The sequence below is a fragment of the Enhydra lutris genome, unplaced genomic scaffold (genome assembly GCF_002288905.1).
Source record: "Enhydra lutris kenyoni isolate GAN:26980312 unplaced genomic scaffold, ASM228890v2 scaffoldscaffold16, whole genome shotgun sequence".
Lineage (NCBI taxonomy): Eukaryota > Metazoa > Chordata > Mammalia > Carnivora > Mustelidae > Enhydra > Enhydra lutris.
The window spans coordinates 533,985-553,411 of NW_019154100.1; the positions used below are offsets into that span (position 1 = coordinate 533,985).

The following is a 19,427-nucleotide window of genomic DNA, read 5'->3' on the forward strand; positions in this document are numbered from 1 at the left end:
AAGATGAAGGAGAGAGAGAGAGAGTTTGTGTGTGTGTGTGTGTGTGTCATAGAGAGAGAGAGAGACTGTATTCCTTGTTTTAGTTTTGCAATTCAAAACTCCTCTAGTGGAGACCTTTCAATGAATGCTAGAACTTTCATGTTTATTGCTCTCTCTGAATATACTTCCATAGGTAACTAATTCTTCTCTTTCCTTTTCTTCTTGTCCATGAAAAGAAATTATCGAGAACAGAGGTAGGTGATGAGAATAAGCTGAACACATAACTGAAAGTTTCAAATCCTGTTAGCATCCTTGCAGTTCATACATGCAGTTATAAATTATGTTGACTTTGTTTCTGTGATCATTGAGCACTCTTGTTTTTCATGACCTTGAGACTATAATTTTAATAATGGTGCTGTGGAATGTATTATTTTAAAATACATGTATTATCATTTAATTTTAATGGTTCTTTCATCCAACAGTACCATAATAATAGAAGTTACTTATGCTACTATTATAGTAATATATATGGAAATGAATTTTTTTCCATCTAAAACAAACTTCCTTTGTGTTAAGGAATCACCTGTGTTTATATTAGTTAATTGGCTTTTCTTCATCTTTTTAGCAATCTTACTGCCTAGTACTTTCTGAAGGAATTTATTTTTTTGTTACTATTGTTAATGTTAGTAACTTCCATTCATAAATGATAAAATTTATATGGACACAGTGTTAGGATCAGGAGAATGTCCTAGTATTGTTTACCTCTGCATGAGAAAATATTTTTGTTCTGATTAAGTAATTGCATAGGTAAAGAAATAATTTGCATTATTAGAATCTCAGAGTGTCTAGTGTAAAGCCCATAAAATCAGACACCCTGTTCATCATAACCTTAAAATCTATGTTTAACTAACAGCATAAAAAGAGATATAGAGCATTCCTGTACTTTTATAAAAATGCCTACTTTTTCTAAATCTAAATTAGCCCATTTTGAGATGTCCCCTTCACTTTTCACATTCCAAAAATTATTAATGCTTTTAGCTATTGATACTAAAAATTTAAAATATCCTGGAAGACCAAGTCTTATGCATCATATAATACTAGGTTAGTACTCAAGATATCTGTGCAGATTCATACTTACTTCACTGTCCCCACTGTTCCATTAAATGTGAGGCAGATTAGGAATAAGATGTAATAAACATGATACACGTTTTCGGGCCCCAGCCAGCTTTCATTTTTTCACAAATTAAAATTCTGAACTTTACTTTTCTGTTTCATCCCATGTTGTAATTTAAAATTCCTGTAAGACTGTAGCCATAAGTATCTACAGTCTCTATAAATGTGCTCGTAGCAGACCAACTAAGATCCTGGTCAGTTAGCATGGATATTAGGAAAGATTCATCCAGTCCTGGGATAACTAACTAACTCGTTATTAATGGGAAAAGTAAACCTGAGACAAAATGAACGAAGTTTTAAAAACAACTAGATTTCTTTTTGACATGTTTAAAACTCTTGTGTCCAGAATCACCGGAGAAGAGCTGGACTTGGTTAAGCTTTCTCTTAGATAGAGTTTGATCAGTCATATCAGAAATCTAAGTCTGGTGGCTTTCTCCAATGAAAAACAAAATTAGGCTAACAAGATCAAATATTGATGACCCAGCCTCATTTCCGTAGTGGCTAAGGCTACACGGTGATTTAATATGGCTGATATATAAAAATGAAAAGTAAAATGTCACAAATAGAAGCAACATAAGCAAACCTGAAGCAGTGCTCTAAGACACATTCTCACCTGGAGTACGATCCAGAATAAAGGATTACACACCACACTGCAAAAAATTGTTAATATGCAAAACTGTGCACCAGCTTCTTATTCTAACTCAGAATCTGACTAGGTACAGTTGAGAACTTTTTTGCATTAAGAGTTTCCTTTATTTGTCTGATATGATTTCATGCCTCCTGGCATTACCGACTCATCATTTCATCAATCTGGTTACTGTTTTGGAATCTAGTCTATATTTTGAGAGCGGTCACATCTTTGACAGATTTATTTTATGTATTTTGATATATTTCATTGCAATATTTATTTATTTTTGTCCTTGTCCATAGCTAATTAGTCTTAGACTTGTAGAATAATTCTCAAAATGAAGAGGTAGGAAATAATGGACTTTACGTCAGCAAGTCATAAATGTATAAATATCTTCTGAAGGATTTTCCTTTTTGAGAATATACGTCAGTGGTAATAGAGTAGTTGAAAAGGTCAAATGGACCAAAGCATGCATTAAGAAATGCGTAGTCTTATAAAATATATTCAGATGTTCAGAAGGATGTGTTCAGTTTCAAAGGATTCTAGAAAATAGAAGTAAGAATTTGAGTTGTCTTTATCTTTAAATTTAAAGGTTTTCCTTTGAGGTTCCATGGTGGGAGGACCAAGTGACAAGGAATCAGAAATTCACTTTGTAGGATGTGATTTCTTGGGAAATCACTTAAATTTTCCATGACTTTAAAATCAGATAAAGTTCTGTGTAATCTGTAAAGCATCATAGTAAGGGAAGTTTGTTAATACGTGGTCTCTGAAGACTTTGCGTTTCTCTGATACTCAAACGGAGGACGTGGATGTGGTGGTCCTCACAGAGCAAGGCAGCATCCGTCCACGTGAATGAGGCCCACACTTACTGGTCGACCTGGTGGAAGTATTGGCAAATACAAAGGTTTGCTCTGACACTAAATGTGAGACCATATTAAACATATAGCCAGTTATCAGATCCTAATTAATGATATAATGTCTCAGAAATGCCATTAGGCACAACTTTCAAATTACTGGATAAGTCAAGCAAGTAATTCTGTGAAGGAGCTTGGTAACCTGGCATGATAGGTTTAATTGCAAGTCTGACAAAAAGACAAGAAACCAACCCTTTTTTTTTCTTTTTGTTTACAAACTGCTTAATAAAAATAGGAGCCCCGTTCTGGACATAGTAGAGGCAGAACCCCATGCACGAATGGTATTATTTTAAATCTGCCAGTGTTACCTTATGAAGGGTAGAACCACGTAACCTAGGAACCATGGAGAGTTCTTTTACACAACATAGTTGGAAGGATGGCTAAAGATCTTTTTCTTTAAAATCTTTAGGGAAGAAGACTTCCATATTATTTTCAGCTGATGCTATTATAATTGTTTTAGGATTTAGCATCTGTTTACTCTGTGGGTTTGTTTTTTTAAGATTTTATTTTTAAGCACTCTCTACACTCCATTACGGTTCTCTAACTCACAACCCTGAAATCAAGAGTCTCACACTCCCCCAAATGAGCCTGCCAGGCGCCCCAGCAACTGTATACTTTGTAACAAGAATTCTAAGTTTGAGCTTTAGTTTTCAGGTAGGTTTGCAAGTAGCAATAGATCAAGCAAACATTCGTTTGAACTTGGATTTATAAAACATTCACCGTATTCAGCTGAAATATTCTCTTCCTTTATCTGAAATGAGCACACATCATTATGATTAATCTGAAATAAAATAAGTAATTAGGTCATATCTTCCTGATCTGTACTTTAAACAGAAACCCCCTTCCCCATTTCTTTTCTTTCTCGCCTGTTTTAGCCAGTTTATCTCCTGCTTGTGAACCTCCCTCCCTCCTTTTTTTCAAGCCTATCTCAGTTTGTTTTTATATTATTATTATTTAAGTGATACTCATCTGTCAGTGTGACTTGGTACACATTATACAATATTTCCTAAAACAGTAAAGTAACAATTCTAATATCAGACAGCCCAGACACAAACAAAAGCATTGGAGAAATGCCTCCTTCAGCATTAAGGTTAGGACTTAATTTTTTTTCATTGCATTCTCATTTTGAGTCTGTGTAAAGATCAAAGTTAAAGATTATGGTTCAGTGGACCCTTTAAGGAAAGACCAGACTGCCCTCATAACAGGGTTCCTTTCTGAGGAAAAAGAATTTAGTTAGATAAGCTTTTGTTTTAGTCATTATTTATTTTTAAAATATCATGTGCATATCTGTAATATTTACATATAATATGGGACATATGAAGTAATTATCCCATGACAAAACTTGGTGCTAGTCAGGCCTCCATGAGACCAGCAAAATTTAAGAAGAAAGCCATAAAGACTAGAAAAATAAATTTAATTCAAAATATTTAAGGAATGATTTAGTTAATCATTTATGATCTTATGTAACAAATGATGAAATGTTATTTTATTGATCATGGGGACCTAATATTCTCTATCTTCACTAAAGGTTAAACAAGAAGAGGTAAATTTGTTGTAATCTGCAATGGATATTGAAAAAAGGAGAAATTTCTCGACAATGAAGAATGTTAAATATTATTCTTAAGAGATCTTTCACAAAATTCTTACTCTGTCATTAACATTGTTATTCATTTACTGTGTGAAGAAATATGCATTACACGCATTCCTTATGGGATTTTAAGGGGAATCCAGAGTCTTTTCTGTGTTTTGGAGTCTTCCTAATAGAAATAGCTAAGAATCGAATCTGCCCATCACAATAAAAATAAGGCCACGCCCCAGAAGTTCATTGAACTTAAACTCCCTTCTAACCCTTTGACTGAAGCCCACAGTTTATGATATATTTGGTGTTTAGAATTTTTGTTCATTGTGTGAAAGGTGACCATGTACTGCAGAGAAATTACACTGAAGGAGTGGTAAAATGGGGAGACTTTAAAAAAACCAAACCAACAACAAAACTAGGCCCATCTGTCATGAGAGGTTGTCCATTTAAGCCTGCAGCATCAGCCAAGGGAGCTCTTGGTAAATTCCTGAATGCCAGAACCATGTAATGAAAAGATAATTTGGGCGATAGATTAATGGTCAAATGTAGTTGGAATTTGTCTTTATTTTATTTGAATTTAGTGAGGCATATCTTATCAGCTTATACAGAGTATTACTAAAGGTAATGATGAGAAAAAGGATTTGTTAGCCATAAAGATTATTGTTGGAAATTGATGTTGATGGGATATTCTCTGGCATTCATTTATAAATATTAATATGATCCAGAAGGAAATTTTCCTCCCTGAGGTGACATACAGAACTCTGAGTTTCTTGAGATCATTTTTTTTTCAAGCATGACAGAACATTTTACTCTTAGGAGACAAGGCAGAAAATGTGATTCCAGAGATTAAAGATCTCTTGCATAACAATATGTATCATTTGTCCTGTATTATTAACACTGTGAATATGGGGAAATTGTATTTTTTTTTAGAAAATTAATGTTTCATAATATACTGTGAAAAAGAAAAAAATTACAGTTATGAGCTGAAGCTGAAGCGTTAAAAATGTTTTGCAAGAACATGTATCACAGAGTTCTAGGTAAAATTAGTCTTACAAATCTAATAAGAACTTTGACTTGCTTCAAAGGGGAGGATCACACAAGTTATTATCTGTGCTTCCTAGGGGTTGAAAATTTTTTTAGATTTGTGGAAATGTGTGAGTATATAGGATTGAAATAATATGAGAGAGCTATTCAAGTCATTCAAAAGAACGAATGACCAAGTGTTGTCGAGATTTCAAACAGAATAGGAATTGGTACAAGAAAGCAAACATCTGGAAGTGGCATTTTTAAAGATAGAATTTAGCATCAGCAAGTAACCAAGGTAAACAGGAAAACCAAGTAGAAAAAGGAGTTGGCAAATTTGGCCTTTGTTGGAGACCTACTGAAGTATAACTCTGTTATACTGTTAATCCAGCACCTCCCACAATGGTACCAAATGGAACTGAATCAAATTTTGGATGCAGGTGACTGTTTGGAGGCCAGCCATTGGCAGATGATCACATTAGCTCTTGAGGCTGACTAGGTGGTCCATTCTAGAGTTTTCTACCCTTCTCCCTTAAGAACAGTAATAAAAATCTGTTCCAATCTTAGTTAATTCAAAATCAGAGCAAGCAGGGTCCATAGCAGTTCAGATTAAACAGATCTTCCTTTGTTGTGGTCCCTCTACAGTGGAGAATAGAGAAACGAGGTCACCCACCAACTACCTATAAGTATCTCCCCCTATAGTCTCAACAAGAATTCATTTATTTTTCAACCCCTTCTTCCTCTTGCAGAATTATCTCCTTTTACATATTCTATTGTGCAGCTATAGAATTACATTTTTGATTGGTGTTGGAATCTCTTTCAGTTTCTTCCTATTTCTCCTAAATGAACAGTGAGGCTCCAGATTGAACAGATTACACTAATAAGAATTTATTTGGATTAAATTATAGAAAATGGCTTAGAAATCACTCAGTTATTTTAAGACTTCATTGGTCTTAAGGTTACATTGTATAATGTTTAGAAATCATGAATAGTTTATTGGCCGCAGTGAAAAAAACTATGCCTTACCTAGGGCAAGGACTCTCTGTCCCAACATGTTTCCTTTAGCACCATTTTTTTTTTTTTTTTCAAAGACAACAACTTCGGTCAACATCTCCAAGTATAATAAAGTTACAACAGAGAAACCTCATCTTTCCATATTTTTCCCCTGAAGCAAGGCTTTATTCATCCAGACTGTATAGACTTCAGTGATTGCATTTCTGACCTCTACAGTTAGAATGACTGTAACTTGTCACATTTATTAATAATCTTACGTGTTGTTACAGATTTGATTCATGTAGATCATTATCCCTACCTCCTTTTTCCTAAAATAATATTTGTATATGTCTGTGTTCATGTGTGTGTCTTGTTTTCTGACTCTGAAATGTTTATTATGCCTTAGACAGTTACCCCAGGGAGATTATGTAAAAAAGCCTGGAGATGGTGACTCTTTTTATAGCGACATTGCTCCCGGAGTCAGCACAAACTCAGCATCTAGTTCTAAGAAGAGGTCTGCTTTTCTGTCGCATTTTCAGATTTCTACCTGTTCCATCACACATTATTCCATTAGTCAGAACATTTCATTATTTTGCAGCAGGTTTGATTACTTCTTCCTTCTTTCTTGAATGTTAAAAAATAGTATCCTTTGTTCTTTGATTACTGTGCTTCCAAATGCCATATGCTCAGAACCACTTGTTAAGCAAATCAGGCCAGAAATTGAACCAAAACTAAACTAAACGGATAACAATCCTAAATCTACAGAGAAATCCTAGGGTTTTTCAATTTTGCTCTTATATGGCTTAAGAAACAATACATAGTGTTTTATAATATTTTAAATGGTGAGCTTTATGTCATGTTGGGTAGTCAAAGAAAAAGGTTACTGTCATGCTTCAGTAAAGCAGTTGTTAAATTGGTACTATAAATACCGCGTTGAATATTTTTAAATTTTAAATATACCAAAGCTAAGCTTGTTGTGAAAAAAAGATCGCTTCTCTGTGAATCATATATTTGAATATTATGATTTTGCCTTTTATTCCTGGAATGATTATTTCTAGACTTTCTCATTTAGAGCTCAGTTGCCAAATTAAGTATATTTAGTATTTGCCTGGGTTTTATAATAGGATAAGTGGGGTTAATACATTATTTATATGTCTTAAACTTTGATGTTATATTCTTGCTCCAGGATCTTAAGGTGTATAAGACCAGTTAAAATTCTGCATGCTTTGTAATCACTTAATAAAATAAACTGGTAGAAGAAATAAATAGTTGGAATGTTTTAGGAAATGAGGCCTACATTCACATTGAAGAACGCTAAGATGTTCCTGTGGAAAAGTTTCTTTAAAATTGGTTAAGGGGGATAACGTATAGAAAAAAAAGATTTGGTAGCATAGTACATGGCTTTGGGCACAATAGGCACTTTGGAGACTGGAGGGGAATTTCTAGTTTACTCAGAAGAAACGTGATCTCTTCTGGAATTCTATATAGAGTGAATCATCTGTAAAAATTCTGCAATGGATCTCACTCTGTAAGCAATCACAAAGGAAAGAAAGAATCAGTAGATCTGGGAACTCTTCTTTATGTGGAACTGTCTTAAGCATGAAGGATTGTTTTTACTTGGATTAACATAGCATAGAGCAAAAATAAAAATACTAGTTTTTGTACAAGGAGTACAGATCTATAGAAGAATGTTCAAAAATTTTTATTCTTTTTATTGGGGTTTTTTTTTGGCTAAGAGAATAAGGTTTATCTAAATTCCGTATATAAATATTTTCTTGGTCAAGAGGTAGAGAAATCAGTGGATTCCAGCAGAATTTCTGTTGTCCTCCTGGACAAAATAGGATTCATTTTTTAATCAGAAAATTATGTTGTAAACTCCTAATCTGGGGAATTAATGTGTAATAACTGTGCTGAGTTCCATTTATTTTCATTCATCAATAGAAAGCTCCTTTTAGAGTAGATATTATTAGCAATTAACTGGAATGTGTCGAAAAGATTTTAAATATAGTGCTATTTTCTAAAGTACTTCAAGAAGAGCTTAAGATACTGATTAGAATAATTCCCAGATACTAGAAGAGTGGGTTATGACTTTTAATTAGTTAAAAATGGTATCAAATTATGTGACTTCTTCTAAATACATGTAGTTTGTCAAAATATTTTTTCTTATGTGGTACAGGTAGGTGTGTAAGTTTTGATTCTCGTAGACAATTTATTTAAGATGGTAGGATACACATAGCGTACAGGCTTAATGGTACATGGGCTTTGTGAGAGACATTTCCATGATAAACATTTGATTCAGTTCGGTTATTGGGCAATTAACTAAGAGTACTACATTTGGTCGGGGGCAGGGGGAGGTATTTGTGGAGAAAATGCCAATTCTCAGAAAATAGTTTTATTGTTTAAGAAAACCTAAATATTACTTTGATGAAGGTTGAGCAGTTTCAATTGAACAGATCTTAACGAAATCTCTTGGAAGTCCATGTTCTCATAATATTTGAATGAAAACCATTGCTTTACAATTAAGAAACATCTATAGTGGGACCCCATTATAACTCTTCTGCTTGGGTACTATAACTGAACCATGAAGTGAATTTGCTGTCCGTGGTTGTTGGGAATGTAATTGGCTTGCATGGTATGCTGATACTTTTCCATTGTAAACTATTGTAATGGGGTTCCATTGTATTTGACTTTTCTTAAATTGAATGTTGTGTAATTCTGCCTTCTTCATGAAGACGTTCATGTTCTCTTCATTCTTTCATTTCAGATTTTTTTCTTTCTTGATTTTTTTAATGCGTAGTAATGCTTAGAAATTTTGCTTACTGATTTTGAAACTAACGTCACTTGATTATATTTTTGAACAGTATATACACATTTTCCATTTCAGGTCAAATGGGCTTTCTCATTCTTGGAGTGAAAGGATTCCGGACACAAAACATATTTCAGACATCTGTGAAAACGGACGACCTCGAAGTAATTCTTGGCAAGGTATAGGGCGGCATTCTGAGATGCTAGTGCATCTGTTTGCAGGACCCAGATTCTGTTTTGTGGTTCTTGGTTGTAAAGATTTGTCTTTCATGTACGCTCTGTACTTCTCCCAACAGAGAAGAGGGCATTTATTATGATTTCTTCCTTTTTTCTTGGATTTTAAATGATGGGATTCGGTAGGACCAGGGTGAGAGAAGGCTGTACAGTGCTATACAGTCCTGTGTTCTGGGAAGGGCTGGCTGTGAATTACACCACTTGAAATACCCTGTGATTACACATAGGACAATTGTTTATTTATATTCAAATCTAGCTGTAAACCATCTTTTTCAGGTAACCTGGGAGGCAACAGAAAGAAAATCAGAGGCAAAAGATTTAGACCTCGGTCTAACTCAACTGAGTAAGTCTAAACCTCTAATGGAAAAAGGCATTCCAAGGTCCTGTGCAATTAGTGTGCAGAGTTAATTAACGAGATCATCAAAGAACTGTAAACCATGCCTCTGGTCTTGGTTTTGTCTTTTTTTAATTCTTTTTTTGCGGTTTTAAAATTAACCATGGCTTTTCTCTTTTACATAGGCATCTCCGCAACTGTGCCCAAACCAATATTCACTGATAGCGGGGGTCCCCACTCTCGCTGCAGGCTTTTTCCTCCAGTAACCTGCCATGTGGTGTCTTGGTTCCTTTTGAAGGGAATTTTGATAACATTCCTTTCTTCTCATCACCCGGGGTCCAGCCATTTCAGAGGGGTCACCTTTCCTCTTCCCAGTATTCACACAGCCTAGAAGCATCCGGGGACAATTCCCACCGTCCTAGAGCATGAGACTGCTCACAGTGTGAAACCACCGCTCGGAGGGCTTCATGGCTGCAATCTAAGCATTCTCTCAGACTAATGGAATACGGATTCCCTTTTAAATCTTCCTTCTAAGGACATTTAAAAGGGCACTTACCAAAACTTGCTCTTTAACGGAATCATTGTCACTAAATGCAACACTATCTGTTTTAAATGATAGCCACACATTTTTTTTTTTTAAGCTGAGGAGAGGGAGGAGGAGGGATCAGAAATTCCATTTAAAGTTATTTCTAATGAGGTAAACACCATGCACTTTTTTTTGGTTTGTTGTTTCTTCACTTAAGAAAGTACAACAAGACCAAGCTTCCTCAAACCTTTATCTCACGTTAAGGAATCAAACACACCCTCATTATCCTTCTGGACCTTGCCACCAGGTTTTAATTAACCACACTTTTTTGACCTATCTAAACCTTTTTTTTTTTAAAACTTCTTTCTCACTGCAGTGCTAGTTATTGTTTTCAGGATCACTGTTGCCTCTTCATGCCTTAATACTTAAAAAAAAATCTGAATTAGGTGTTTGTTAACTGCTTGTAGAAACTTATGTTAGCTTTTCCATCATATACCCTGCCTTTTTCAGTCCAGGAATAAAAACAGTGCCCTGAAATTTGGACCCTCCTGCTGATGGTATTGTCTTGTAAGTGGCTTGTCAAAAGTTTGCTAGAGGATACTTTATTTTTAGAAGCAATAGATAGGTTTCAGTGATACCCTTGCATGGTCCAGAATGACATCATAGAACTCCATCATAAATGACTAATCTGTTAGAGTTTATCTTATACATTCCCAAAGCGCTTTGATGCTTTAGGGCTCATTGTGGATAAACTCTTGGAATGTCGTTTGATTTGTTTTGCATGAGGTCACCTGGTAAAGAGCGCCTCAGCTCATCTCAGTTGCTCACAAGAATACAGATAAAACTGCAAAACATTCTTCAGAACTTCCTTTGTGTACTGGTTAGCATTTTAACAGCATTTCCTAGAATAAGGCTTTGAAAACTCTTGAATGAAAATAAACCAACATTATATTAAAGCTTGGTATTGACCCAAATAGCACTTGGTGTTTAGCAAGATTCATACAGTATTTTCTAGCATGGTCACTTACTTTTTAAAACTTTTCTGTAAAACTCCCACTCATATCATGAAAAAAATTATAATACTAGCTAGCCCTCAAGGAATCTCTTGCCTGTGAGATAACACTGTATTATTTAATAAGGTGTCATAGTGGAATCATCTTTGTGAGTAAGAAGTATTAAGGATTCCCTCAGATTTTTCAGGCTTTGCAGATGTGGGTTACATGACTCATGTTAATTAAATGGAATCAAGTCTGTGAAGTTGGCCACTATTCTCACATACCTTATTATATGGGCACTATATACTTATTTTTTTTTTCCTTGAAAAGAATCCTAATACATAACATATCAGGAGGTGTGTTGACAGTCTTTTTTTATGCTTTCCATATTGGCTAAATAATCCCTTTTGCTTCTGATATAACATTATAATGTTATATCCTTATGTGGGACTATAAGAGGAACAGAATGACCACAGACAGACATATCTTTTTTATTTTTTAGATTAAAAAGTATCATCTGAGTCTATGATTTCAGCATCCCCTTTAGTACCCATCATCCCAAAGGATGATGAAACATCAGGACATGAATTAAAACACTCACCACAAATGCATACTTGGCTAATTAACAACATATAATGTCCTTGTTTATTGTATTGTTTTTCCACTCATCTTCCTCACTGTTGTACATGATGTGAAAAGGGTTTTGGCTTAGACTTTGTATTATATATTGTGTTTTTACAGGAGGGAGCCCCAAGCACCTGAGCCTGGGCACTCCCTCGCCCAGACAGTCCCATCCCAAGGTATAAGCCTCGGGGGCTCTGACAGCCCCCAGACAGGGAGTCTGGATCACAGGTCAGTCTCCACCTGCCCCTTCATTCTGGGCTGCCACTTAATCTCCCTCCTAGTCCCTTCCTTGGCTGAGAACAGGGTCATTTGATCTTTGACTGACCCCCAGCGTCTGCTTGGACATGGTCCTGGTCCAGCCAGCACCAGCTAATTTTCCTCTGCCTTTCCATCCTGGAGAACACAAAGAGCTCTCCTCCCCTGTCTAACGCATTTTTTTTGCATGTTGCGCTACAAGCCAAGTCAAGCCACATAGGCAGGTTTACAGCAGTTTGATAAAATCCCATCACTTCCGCCGCCACCATCTAGAGATGCTAGGATGCTCGCTGTGAAGACACTTTCACGGGCAGAGCCCCGGAAGGAACAACCACTGAGAGCTCTCTTCAGTGACCTCTAGTGAAATGATCACAGCCTTCTGAGATGTTCCCTGAAATGGAGGGAAAGGGCCATCACATGCAAGCCAAGCCATGCGGCTGTAGGTTTCATGGAACAGCCATGGCATCAGCCCTTTGAGCTTCTCAGATTGTCAGTGAAAGGAACCCCCATCTCCTCCTGGAAGCTGCCTGTGGGTGACTCAGTTTGCTGTGTGGCTATGTTTCACCTGATAACAGCTGCATGGGCTTTTTCTCCGGTGTTCCCCAGGCCAGAGCATTCATTAGCCTTCATCTGTGGCTGCACTTGCTTTTTGACTTTTTCTTTTTGTTCAAAGTCTCAGTGGAAATTTTTATGCAAGTTTTAACTGGCTATCTCTGTGAAAAGTGCAAGTTGGCAATGATTGTGGCTAAAGGCAAACCTAGTGTGAGTTGTTCCTGAGGCAGGGGACACTGTCTTAGCAAAAATGGTCTTACCGACTTAAAAAGCAACCAAACCCTTCTATTAGGAGGGAACTTCACTGGTCATAGTTAAAAAAGGAGGAAAAGGGCTATGGAAAAAGTAACCTAATTTTGTTTCTATAACTGAAAATGTGGTCATGATTTAAATGTATTTACAAACTAAAACCAAATACAGTGGAAAGAAGCAAAGTTTAACCCCAAACGAATAGTGTATTCTATCTTTCCCCTGATTTCTTTCCGAATAACTTGGAAAGTTTGATAGAGCTTGTATCTTCGTTATCTATAGTGTCTCTAGAAGTTACTTTTTAAAAGAGAAAATTCAGTAAAATCTCCAAATTGTTCCAACACTGGATTTGTTGAATCTATGTTTATTTTACAAGAGCACATTCTGAAAGGGGATGTGTTTTTGCTTGGCTCCCTGGGTTCAAACCAAAGGAAACTCTGGGGAAAAAACAAAAAACAACAACTTGCACTCCCAATTTACCATCTTTTAAATTTTCTTTTGCGCAGTAATTCCAATGGAGACTTTGCCAGATCCATCAGGGAAATGCTAATGAAGGTCATTCGTATCCTCTGGCAGTTATTCACATAATTCAGGACCAGACATTCAGAAGGCAACTTCTGAGGTCCATTTTTTAATGGAACCACGATTACGTTAGTCTGGAGTGCATAGGAGGAAGAAGGAATAGTGCAGCTACAGCTAAACTGCTGAGCCCTACCTGAAGATCCTGGAGGCCTTTTTGGCCCACACTTAATATGTGTGAGGGCTCCGGGACCAGAAGAGCAGGACCCTTTCTGCTCTTTATAGAGCCAACTGGAGCACCTTTTTTGTGAACTCCAGTTTAGGGCCTGCTATCTGGAGTGAGACAGAAGCCATGTAAAGTCTTTTATATATATATATATATATATATATATATATATATATATTTTTTTTTTTTTTTTTCTTTTTTCCCATATTGGAAAGAGAACATTCTCCTTTTAATTGTTCTTGGGGTGTTATATACCCAAACACCAGGTTGGAATTGCAGTCATCTGAATATTCTCAAAAAGCATCGTTATCATTTGAAAACCAAGGAACCAAATGAGAGGTGGCCTGGAAAAAGCCACTTTGGAGGTGGGTGAACGGGATCTCTGACAGTACTGTGATTGGAAGACAGCTTCCGATTCCCTTGGGGAAACCACTGGCAAGGCTTTCCCTGAAATGTTGAATACATTCTCGAATGCCTCGAGCCTTGTTGCAGCTGAGTTGATTCTCATGTCACTGTACGGACTGCCGCATAACCCCCAGCATCCATCCTGGTTTATTTGCCATAGTGACTTGCATTTGGAGGGTGAAGAACATCCTTGCTAAGCTTGTGCTGTGTATTTTCAGATTTTCTATCTTGTTCTGCTTTCTTTGTTCCTTCCATTGCTTTCTGCAGGTATTTAAACCCATGGTTCAAAAGAGACTATAATGTAGCTAAGTGGGTAGAAGATGTGAATAAAAACACTGAAGGACCATACTTTAGGTATTTTATAAATTAATTTTATATCCTTTTCAAACTCTCCCAGCACATACAAATACTGTAGTGTGACTGGCTCTCTATCTTGTATCTCCCAAATACAAGTTCCCATAGGTGGAAAGGGTCCTTGTTTATTTGCTGCCTTTTGATCTCTGTTTCTGGCTTCGTGAGCAAGTCTAGTTCTTTTCTGAATGTTTCAAATGAAGCCATTTGAAAGGGTTACTTACCATTTAGTGCATGCCCCCATCACCATCTTGAGCTTTTTAGTAGCTTTCTCTTCATTTTATGCTATGTAGTGTTCTATGGGCATGAAACATACTTTCCACTAATAAAGAAGCACTATTAACCTGAACAATTTAATTTCTAGAAATTAGCAGTTTTATAGTGCATTTTTCCTACTTCCTGCCTTAAGAGTGCATAGTGCATACTAAAACTTAAGGGAAAACATGAAAAGAAACCAAATGAAATATAGCAGAATTTTACTTGGAGTAAAAACAGTGATTTAATGGAACTTAAGACGACCAAGGAAACCTTGACCACAGGAGGGTGGGATCAGATGAGTTTGGGTTTTTATTCATTCGGTACAAGCATTCGCCTCCAAACAAGGGCTGTGCTGAGAAGTGTTTCACTGATTCTCAACAAAACATCCGAGGAACTTTTTAGCTAGGAAGATGGTTGTTGTCTCACACTTCACACAGAGCAGGAAGCAGATAGAAAAACATGTTCTTGATTCACAGAAGAGCAGACCGAGTATCCTTACATTTTAGACACTCTAGAATTGACTCAGTCCACTGTAGCTCAGTCTGACTTCAGAGGTCAGAGAAAATTTCCAAGAGCTCTTAATGGCATTTTTTTTACTCTTTGTAATATCAAAGTGATTTCCTGGAGGTAAATGTCCAGTTTATTTAAGACCACTTTGTGGACAGCTAAGGTAACGAAGAAATATGGACTGTGTTATGACCTCTTCTGAACAGAATAGGCTTTCAGATTACTTTTGGCCATGACTCGGGTCAGCATTTCACAGATACCAAAATATGCGTATGTACTTGACTCTCGGCACCCATCTAAGGTGGACTTTCTCTTCCAGTGTACCATTTAGTTCAGACATGTATAGTTTGAGAAAATGATTAGACCTACTTGCATCTTAATTTGATCCATACATTTGCATATGCCCCAAGGAAAGCATAACCCTGCCTGCTCACAACAATATATCCTGCTTCTATACCCCATCTTTCCCTCCTGCCCTCTTCCCCTGCTTCTGTCACTTCCCCACACTGAGCCTCATACACATACACTCACATTCAAACATCCCACCCTCACCTGTAGCTCTCAAGATGGCCAACGTCAGGAAGACAGGTAAGATTATTTTGAATGTTATTTGGAATCTTGGCTCACCTGCAGTCCTGTTTTTCCTATCTACCTTCCTCAGGCTTGTGGGCAGATTGTAATTCGTATCAGCCATCGAACCAAAACAGGATGACTTTGGGCCCCATAGGGGCAAGGGCTTTTATACCTCAATGGAATTAGCATCTTTTTGCACCAGTGATTTGTGAAATGGTACCCCGGAAGAGTTGTTTCGCCTCCCCTGGGTCAGCTGAGTAGCTCGTGTGGCTCCCAGAGAAGAGTTCACATTTCTTAAAATCAGCACCCAGGTCTGCCCAGAAGCTGCATGACTAAACGCAATTTGGATGGGGAAATGCTTTAGCACCCCCGGTTGCACGTGCAAAGCCATAAGGGCAATATTAGAGGGTTCCTTTATCTCCTCTTTTTTAATATGAGATGTCTGTTCCCACAGTGGGTAGTCACGTAAGAATGAATTATTCCAGTCCACCTTTGTATTTAAAGGCTAGACAGTACTCACTGGAAGTTTGTATGTAACTGTCCTTTTAGGATTAATCAGGGTGATGATGTGGGTGAGACTTGAAAACCGACACACAGTTTCGGTGAAAGTTGTGAATCATTAAGATACCCCAGAGCTTTTATCACAGTGATTCTCACACAACAGAATTTCATCTGCCCCTTCATCCAAGCCGGTCCTTACACAGGAGGCCCAAAGGGTCTCCACACCTTGGCTTATGCTTTGACAGCCGTCTGCTACAGCTCAGACCTGCTTCATCAGCCGCCAGGTTGTTCAGGATTACCTCTCCCGCCAAAACCACCAGTGAGGGCAAAGGCCATTTTATTAATCGTCCATATGGTGTGGGGTTTGGGGCCTCCTTATCAGAATGCAGTGAGGACTTAGTGACTGTAGCAGTCTGGGCCAAAGTATAGCCCAGCATTTAAAATATTATATCCGCCTCACTCTGAAGAGCAAAGCGAATGCCGAAAGGTTTGGAGTGATCATAGTGCCTCCGCTGTGCTCCCTTACCCGTTCTGGATCAGACAGTGGTTGCTCGAATGATTGCCAGCTTATATGTACATCAAGCAGGGCAAGAGCCTTATGTCCCGACACCTCAGTCTTGGGGGCAGTTGGTGACAGTGCATCACAAGCTCAGTACTCAACGTCCTCTTGAGTATTAGGCATTTGATTCCTCTCTTCATCAGGTTGTTGAGTCCCACTTCCATGACCTTATGGAAAATGTAGTTACCCTAAAAAGCAATGAATAATAACTGTCCTGGATTGAGTGCCTTCTACGTACCTTTATTTCTCACCACCTTGTGAGATGTAGGCATTCTTTTTTTTTTTTTTTTTTTGACAGATCACAAGTAGGCAGAGAGGCAGGCAGAGAGAGAGAGGAGGAGGAGGCAGGCTCCCTGCCGAGCAGAGAGCCCGATGCGGGACTCGATCCCAGGACCCTGGGATCATGACCTGAGCCAAAGGCAGAGGCTTTAACCACTGAGCCACCCAGGCGCCCCAGATGTAGGCATTCTTATTCCTATTCTATGGATGGAGGAAACTGAGGCACACAGAGTAACTCAGGGTGGCACAGCTAGTAAGTGTCAGAACCAGAATTACCAGCTTGGCTCTGGACTCCAAAATCTGTTCCTTTTTTTTTTTTTTTTTTCTTAAGATTTTATTTATTTGACAGACAGAGATCACAAGTAGGCAGAGAGGCAGGCGGAAAGAGAGAGGAAGGGAAGCAGGTTCCCCGCTGAGCAGAGAGCCCGACTCGGGGCTCCATCCCAGGACCCTGAGATCATGACCTGAGCTGAAGGCAGAGGTTTTGACCCACTGAGCCACCCAGGCGCCCCTATTCCTTTCTACTTCACTGTAATTACTTAAGAATAGCGGAGTGGATATGGACTACTTAAATCCTATCCTAGGACACTTTATAAATCCTTCTGGATTAGGCACCTGAACCCAGATAGGTGAGGAAGGGGGACCTGTGCCTCTGAAGTGTGACTGGCCTGGTTTCAGCCACTTCTGGGGGGCAGAACAGAGCTGAGCTTGGCCTTCCAGGCATGTCTCCAAAAGGCAAACCCAGCAAGGCTCTTGTAGCCCCCAGGATAGACCACAGTCCATTGGCCCACAGGCACACCTTCCTTGTGTGACCTTAAATGGCACCCACTATGCTTATTATGGCTTTTGTAAGTGCTGTAATGGCAATGGTTCACATTTGTTCAAGGATTACTCTCTGAGTGAATGAGCTGGGCCAGTGCCTGGCTTTCACTGAAACCCAGTTCGGAACTCGCAGGCAAGTAGCCAGGGTCAGGAAAGCCTAGAGACACTTTTGAAGAAATAACTCTGAGACATTTGTGACCAAATTTTAGTTTGTTTCTAGTTCCCTAAACTGATTTACCTTACCTTGTTCTCTGCCTTTATTCTGACTCCCATTCTCAGGCTGAACATGCCCTCAAGATAATCCCTGTTTATGCTGTCACACACCACCCAATCTCTAGGACAGGTTGCCCCTCCCTCTACTAAAACCATCCTGCCTGCTTTCTCTTCCCCTCAGGCTCAGTCCAAAGTGTCAGCTAACTGGTGTATTCATGTGAGACAATAGTGCAAATTTCTTGGGGGGGGTGGTGTCAGGAGAATATCTCCTGCTTTTGTTTTCATTCACTGGATTTAGCCATGCGAAAAAATATTTGGAGGAAAGACCAGACTCATTACCTCTCATTGGAATGGCCTGGTACGTGTGCAGAACTGGTCATTTGGACTTATGGCCAGATGAATGGCTGGCGTGTCTGGGAAGCTGTAAGCCAACAGCTCATGCTAGGAGGTATATACACACTGTAGCAAATTAAAAAGAAGACTCATTTTGCATGATCCCCTAAAGTAAACAAGATTTAGTTCTTTGTTAGTGTACCTGACTAGCTTTCCTGAACTTGGACGTCTTAACCACTAATGATGAGGCTAAAAATCTTAATTACTATCCCTTGTTTTAGAAAGATGTATTTAAATCTAAATACAAAAGTTTATCCTCATTCTACACAAACTGAGTTTGTTTCCCAAAGGTCATAGTCATATTGGAAATGTTTCCTTAAAGTTAAAAACATCCTTAATTTCTGAGTAGAAAAACCTGCAGTAGTCTGCTGCTTAATAGTCCCATGGAGGATCTGAAGTACTTATTAGTTTTACCCATTGGCTCTGTAGTGGAGAGCCTCATCACCAGAGAAGTCAAGTATCTGTAATAGCCTAACAGTCCACGCTAAGAAGTGGTCCTAGACATTTTCCAAAAATAGAGGAAGTGTTAAGAGTTACAGATTAAAAGCCAATTCAGCCACTCCTGAGTCTTAAAATTGAGCAAGAACGTTCGCTTGGATCTCAGGGCTTGTAGGAAAAAGTATTTTTCAACCTTAGCTTTAGTTGGGTGAAAACCACAGGAGAACTAGAGCAAAGCATAACATATGGAGGGGAGCCAAAATTTAAAATAAAGGGGAAAAAAGAGACCTCTTGAAGCTGTTGCATGCAGTGCGGTAGCTCTGCCCCTGCCCAGCGTGCCCTCCCCCCGCCCCCCTGCTGCCACACTCCCAGCGGATGAGCTCCACACCCTGGCAATAAGGACCCCTGCAGGAAGTAACCACTTCCGCTCTGTGACTCCTAGCCACCTTGCCCCAGGAATGAAGCAGTCACAGATGTGTAGTGGTAACATTTGTGAATGCGTAGGTACCACTGAAATGAA

At 38.3% G+C, this 19,427-nt stretch overlaps 1 protein-coding gene across 8 annotated transcripts in view; it reads left to right on the plus strand.

The window, feature by feature from the left end:
• LOC111147283 (ADAM metallopeptidase domain 22) overlaps positions 1-19,427 on the plus strand; it is a 220,380-nt gene that overhangs the window by 195,602 nt on the left and 5,351 nt on the right. For 2 of the 8 annotated variants that reach the window (XM_022503232.1, XM_022503233.1), the window contains exons 26-30: positions 216-233; positions 6,696-6,890; positions 9,174-9,274; positions 9,605-9,671; positions 14,281-14,367. In XM_022503232.1, coding sequence (XP_022358940.1) covers positions 216-233; positions 6,696-6,890; positions 9,174-9,274; positions 9,605-9,671; positions 14,281-14,367 — 468 coding nt within the window. Of the gene's footprint in view, positions 1-215; positions 234-6,695; positions 6,891-9,173; positions 9,275-9,604; positions 9,672-11,924; positions 12,036-14,280; positions 14,368-15,687; positions 15,718-19,427 lie in introns of all 8 variants that reach the window. The other 6 variants (XM_022503239.1, XM_022503240.1, XM_022503231.1 and 3 more) reach the window with 5 other exon arrangements.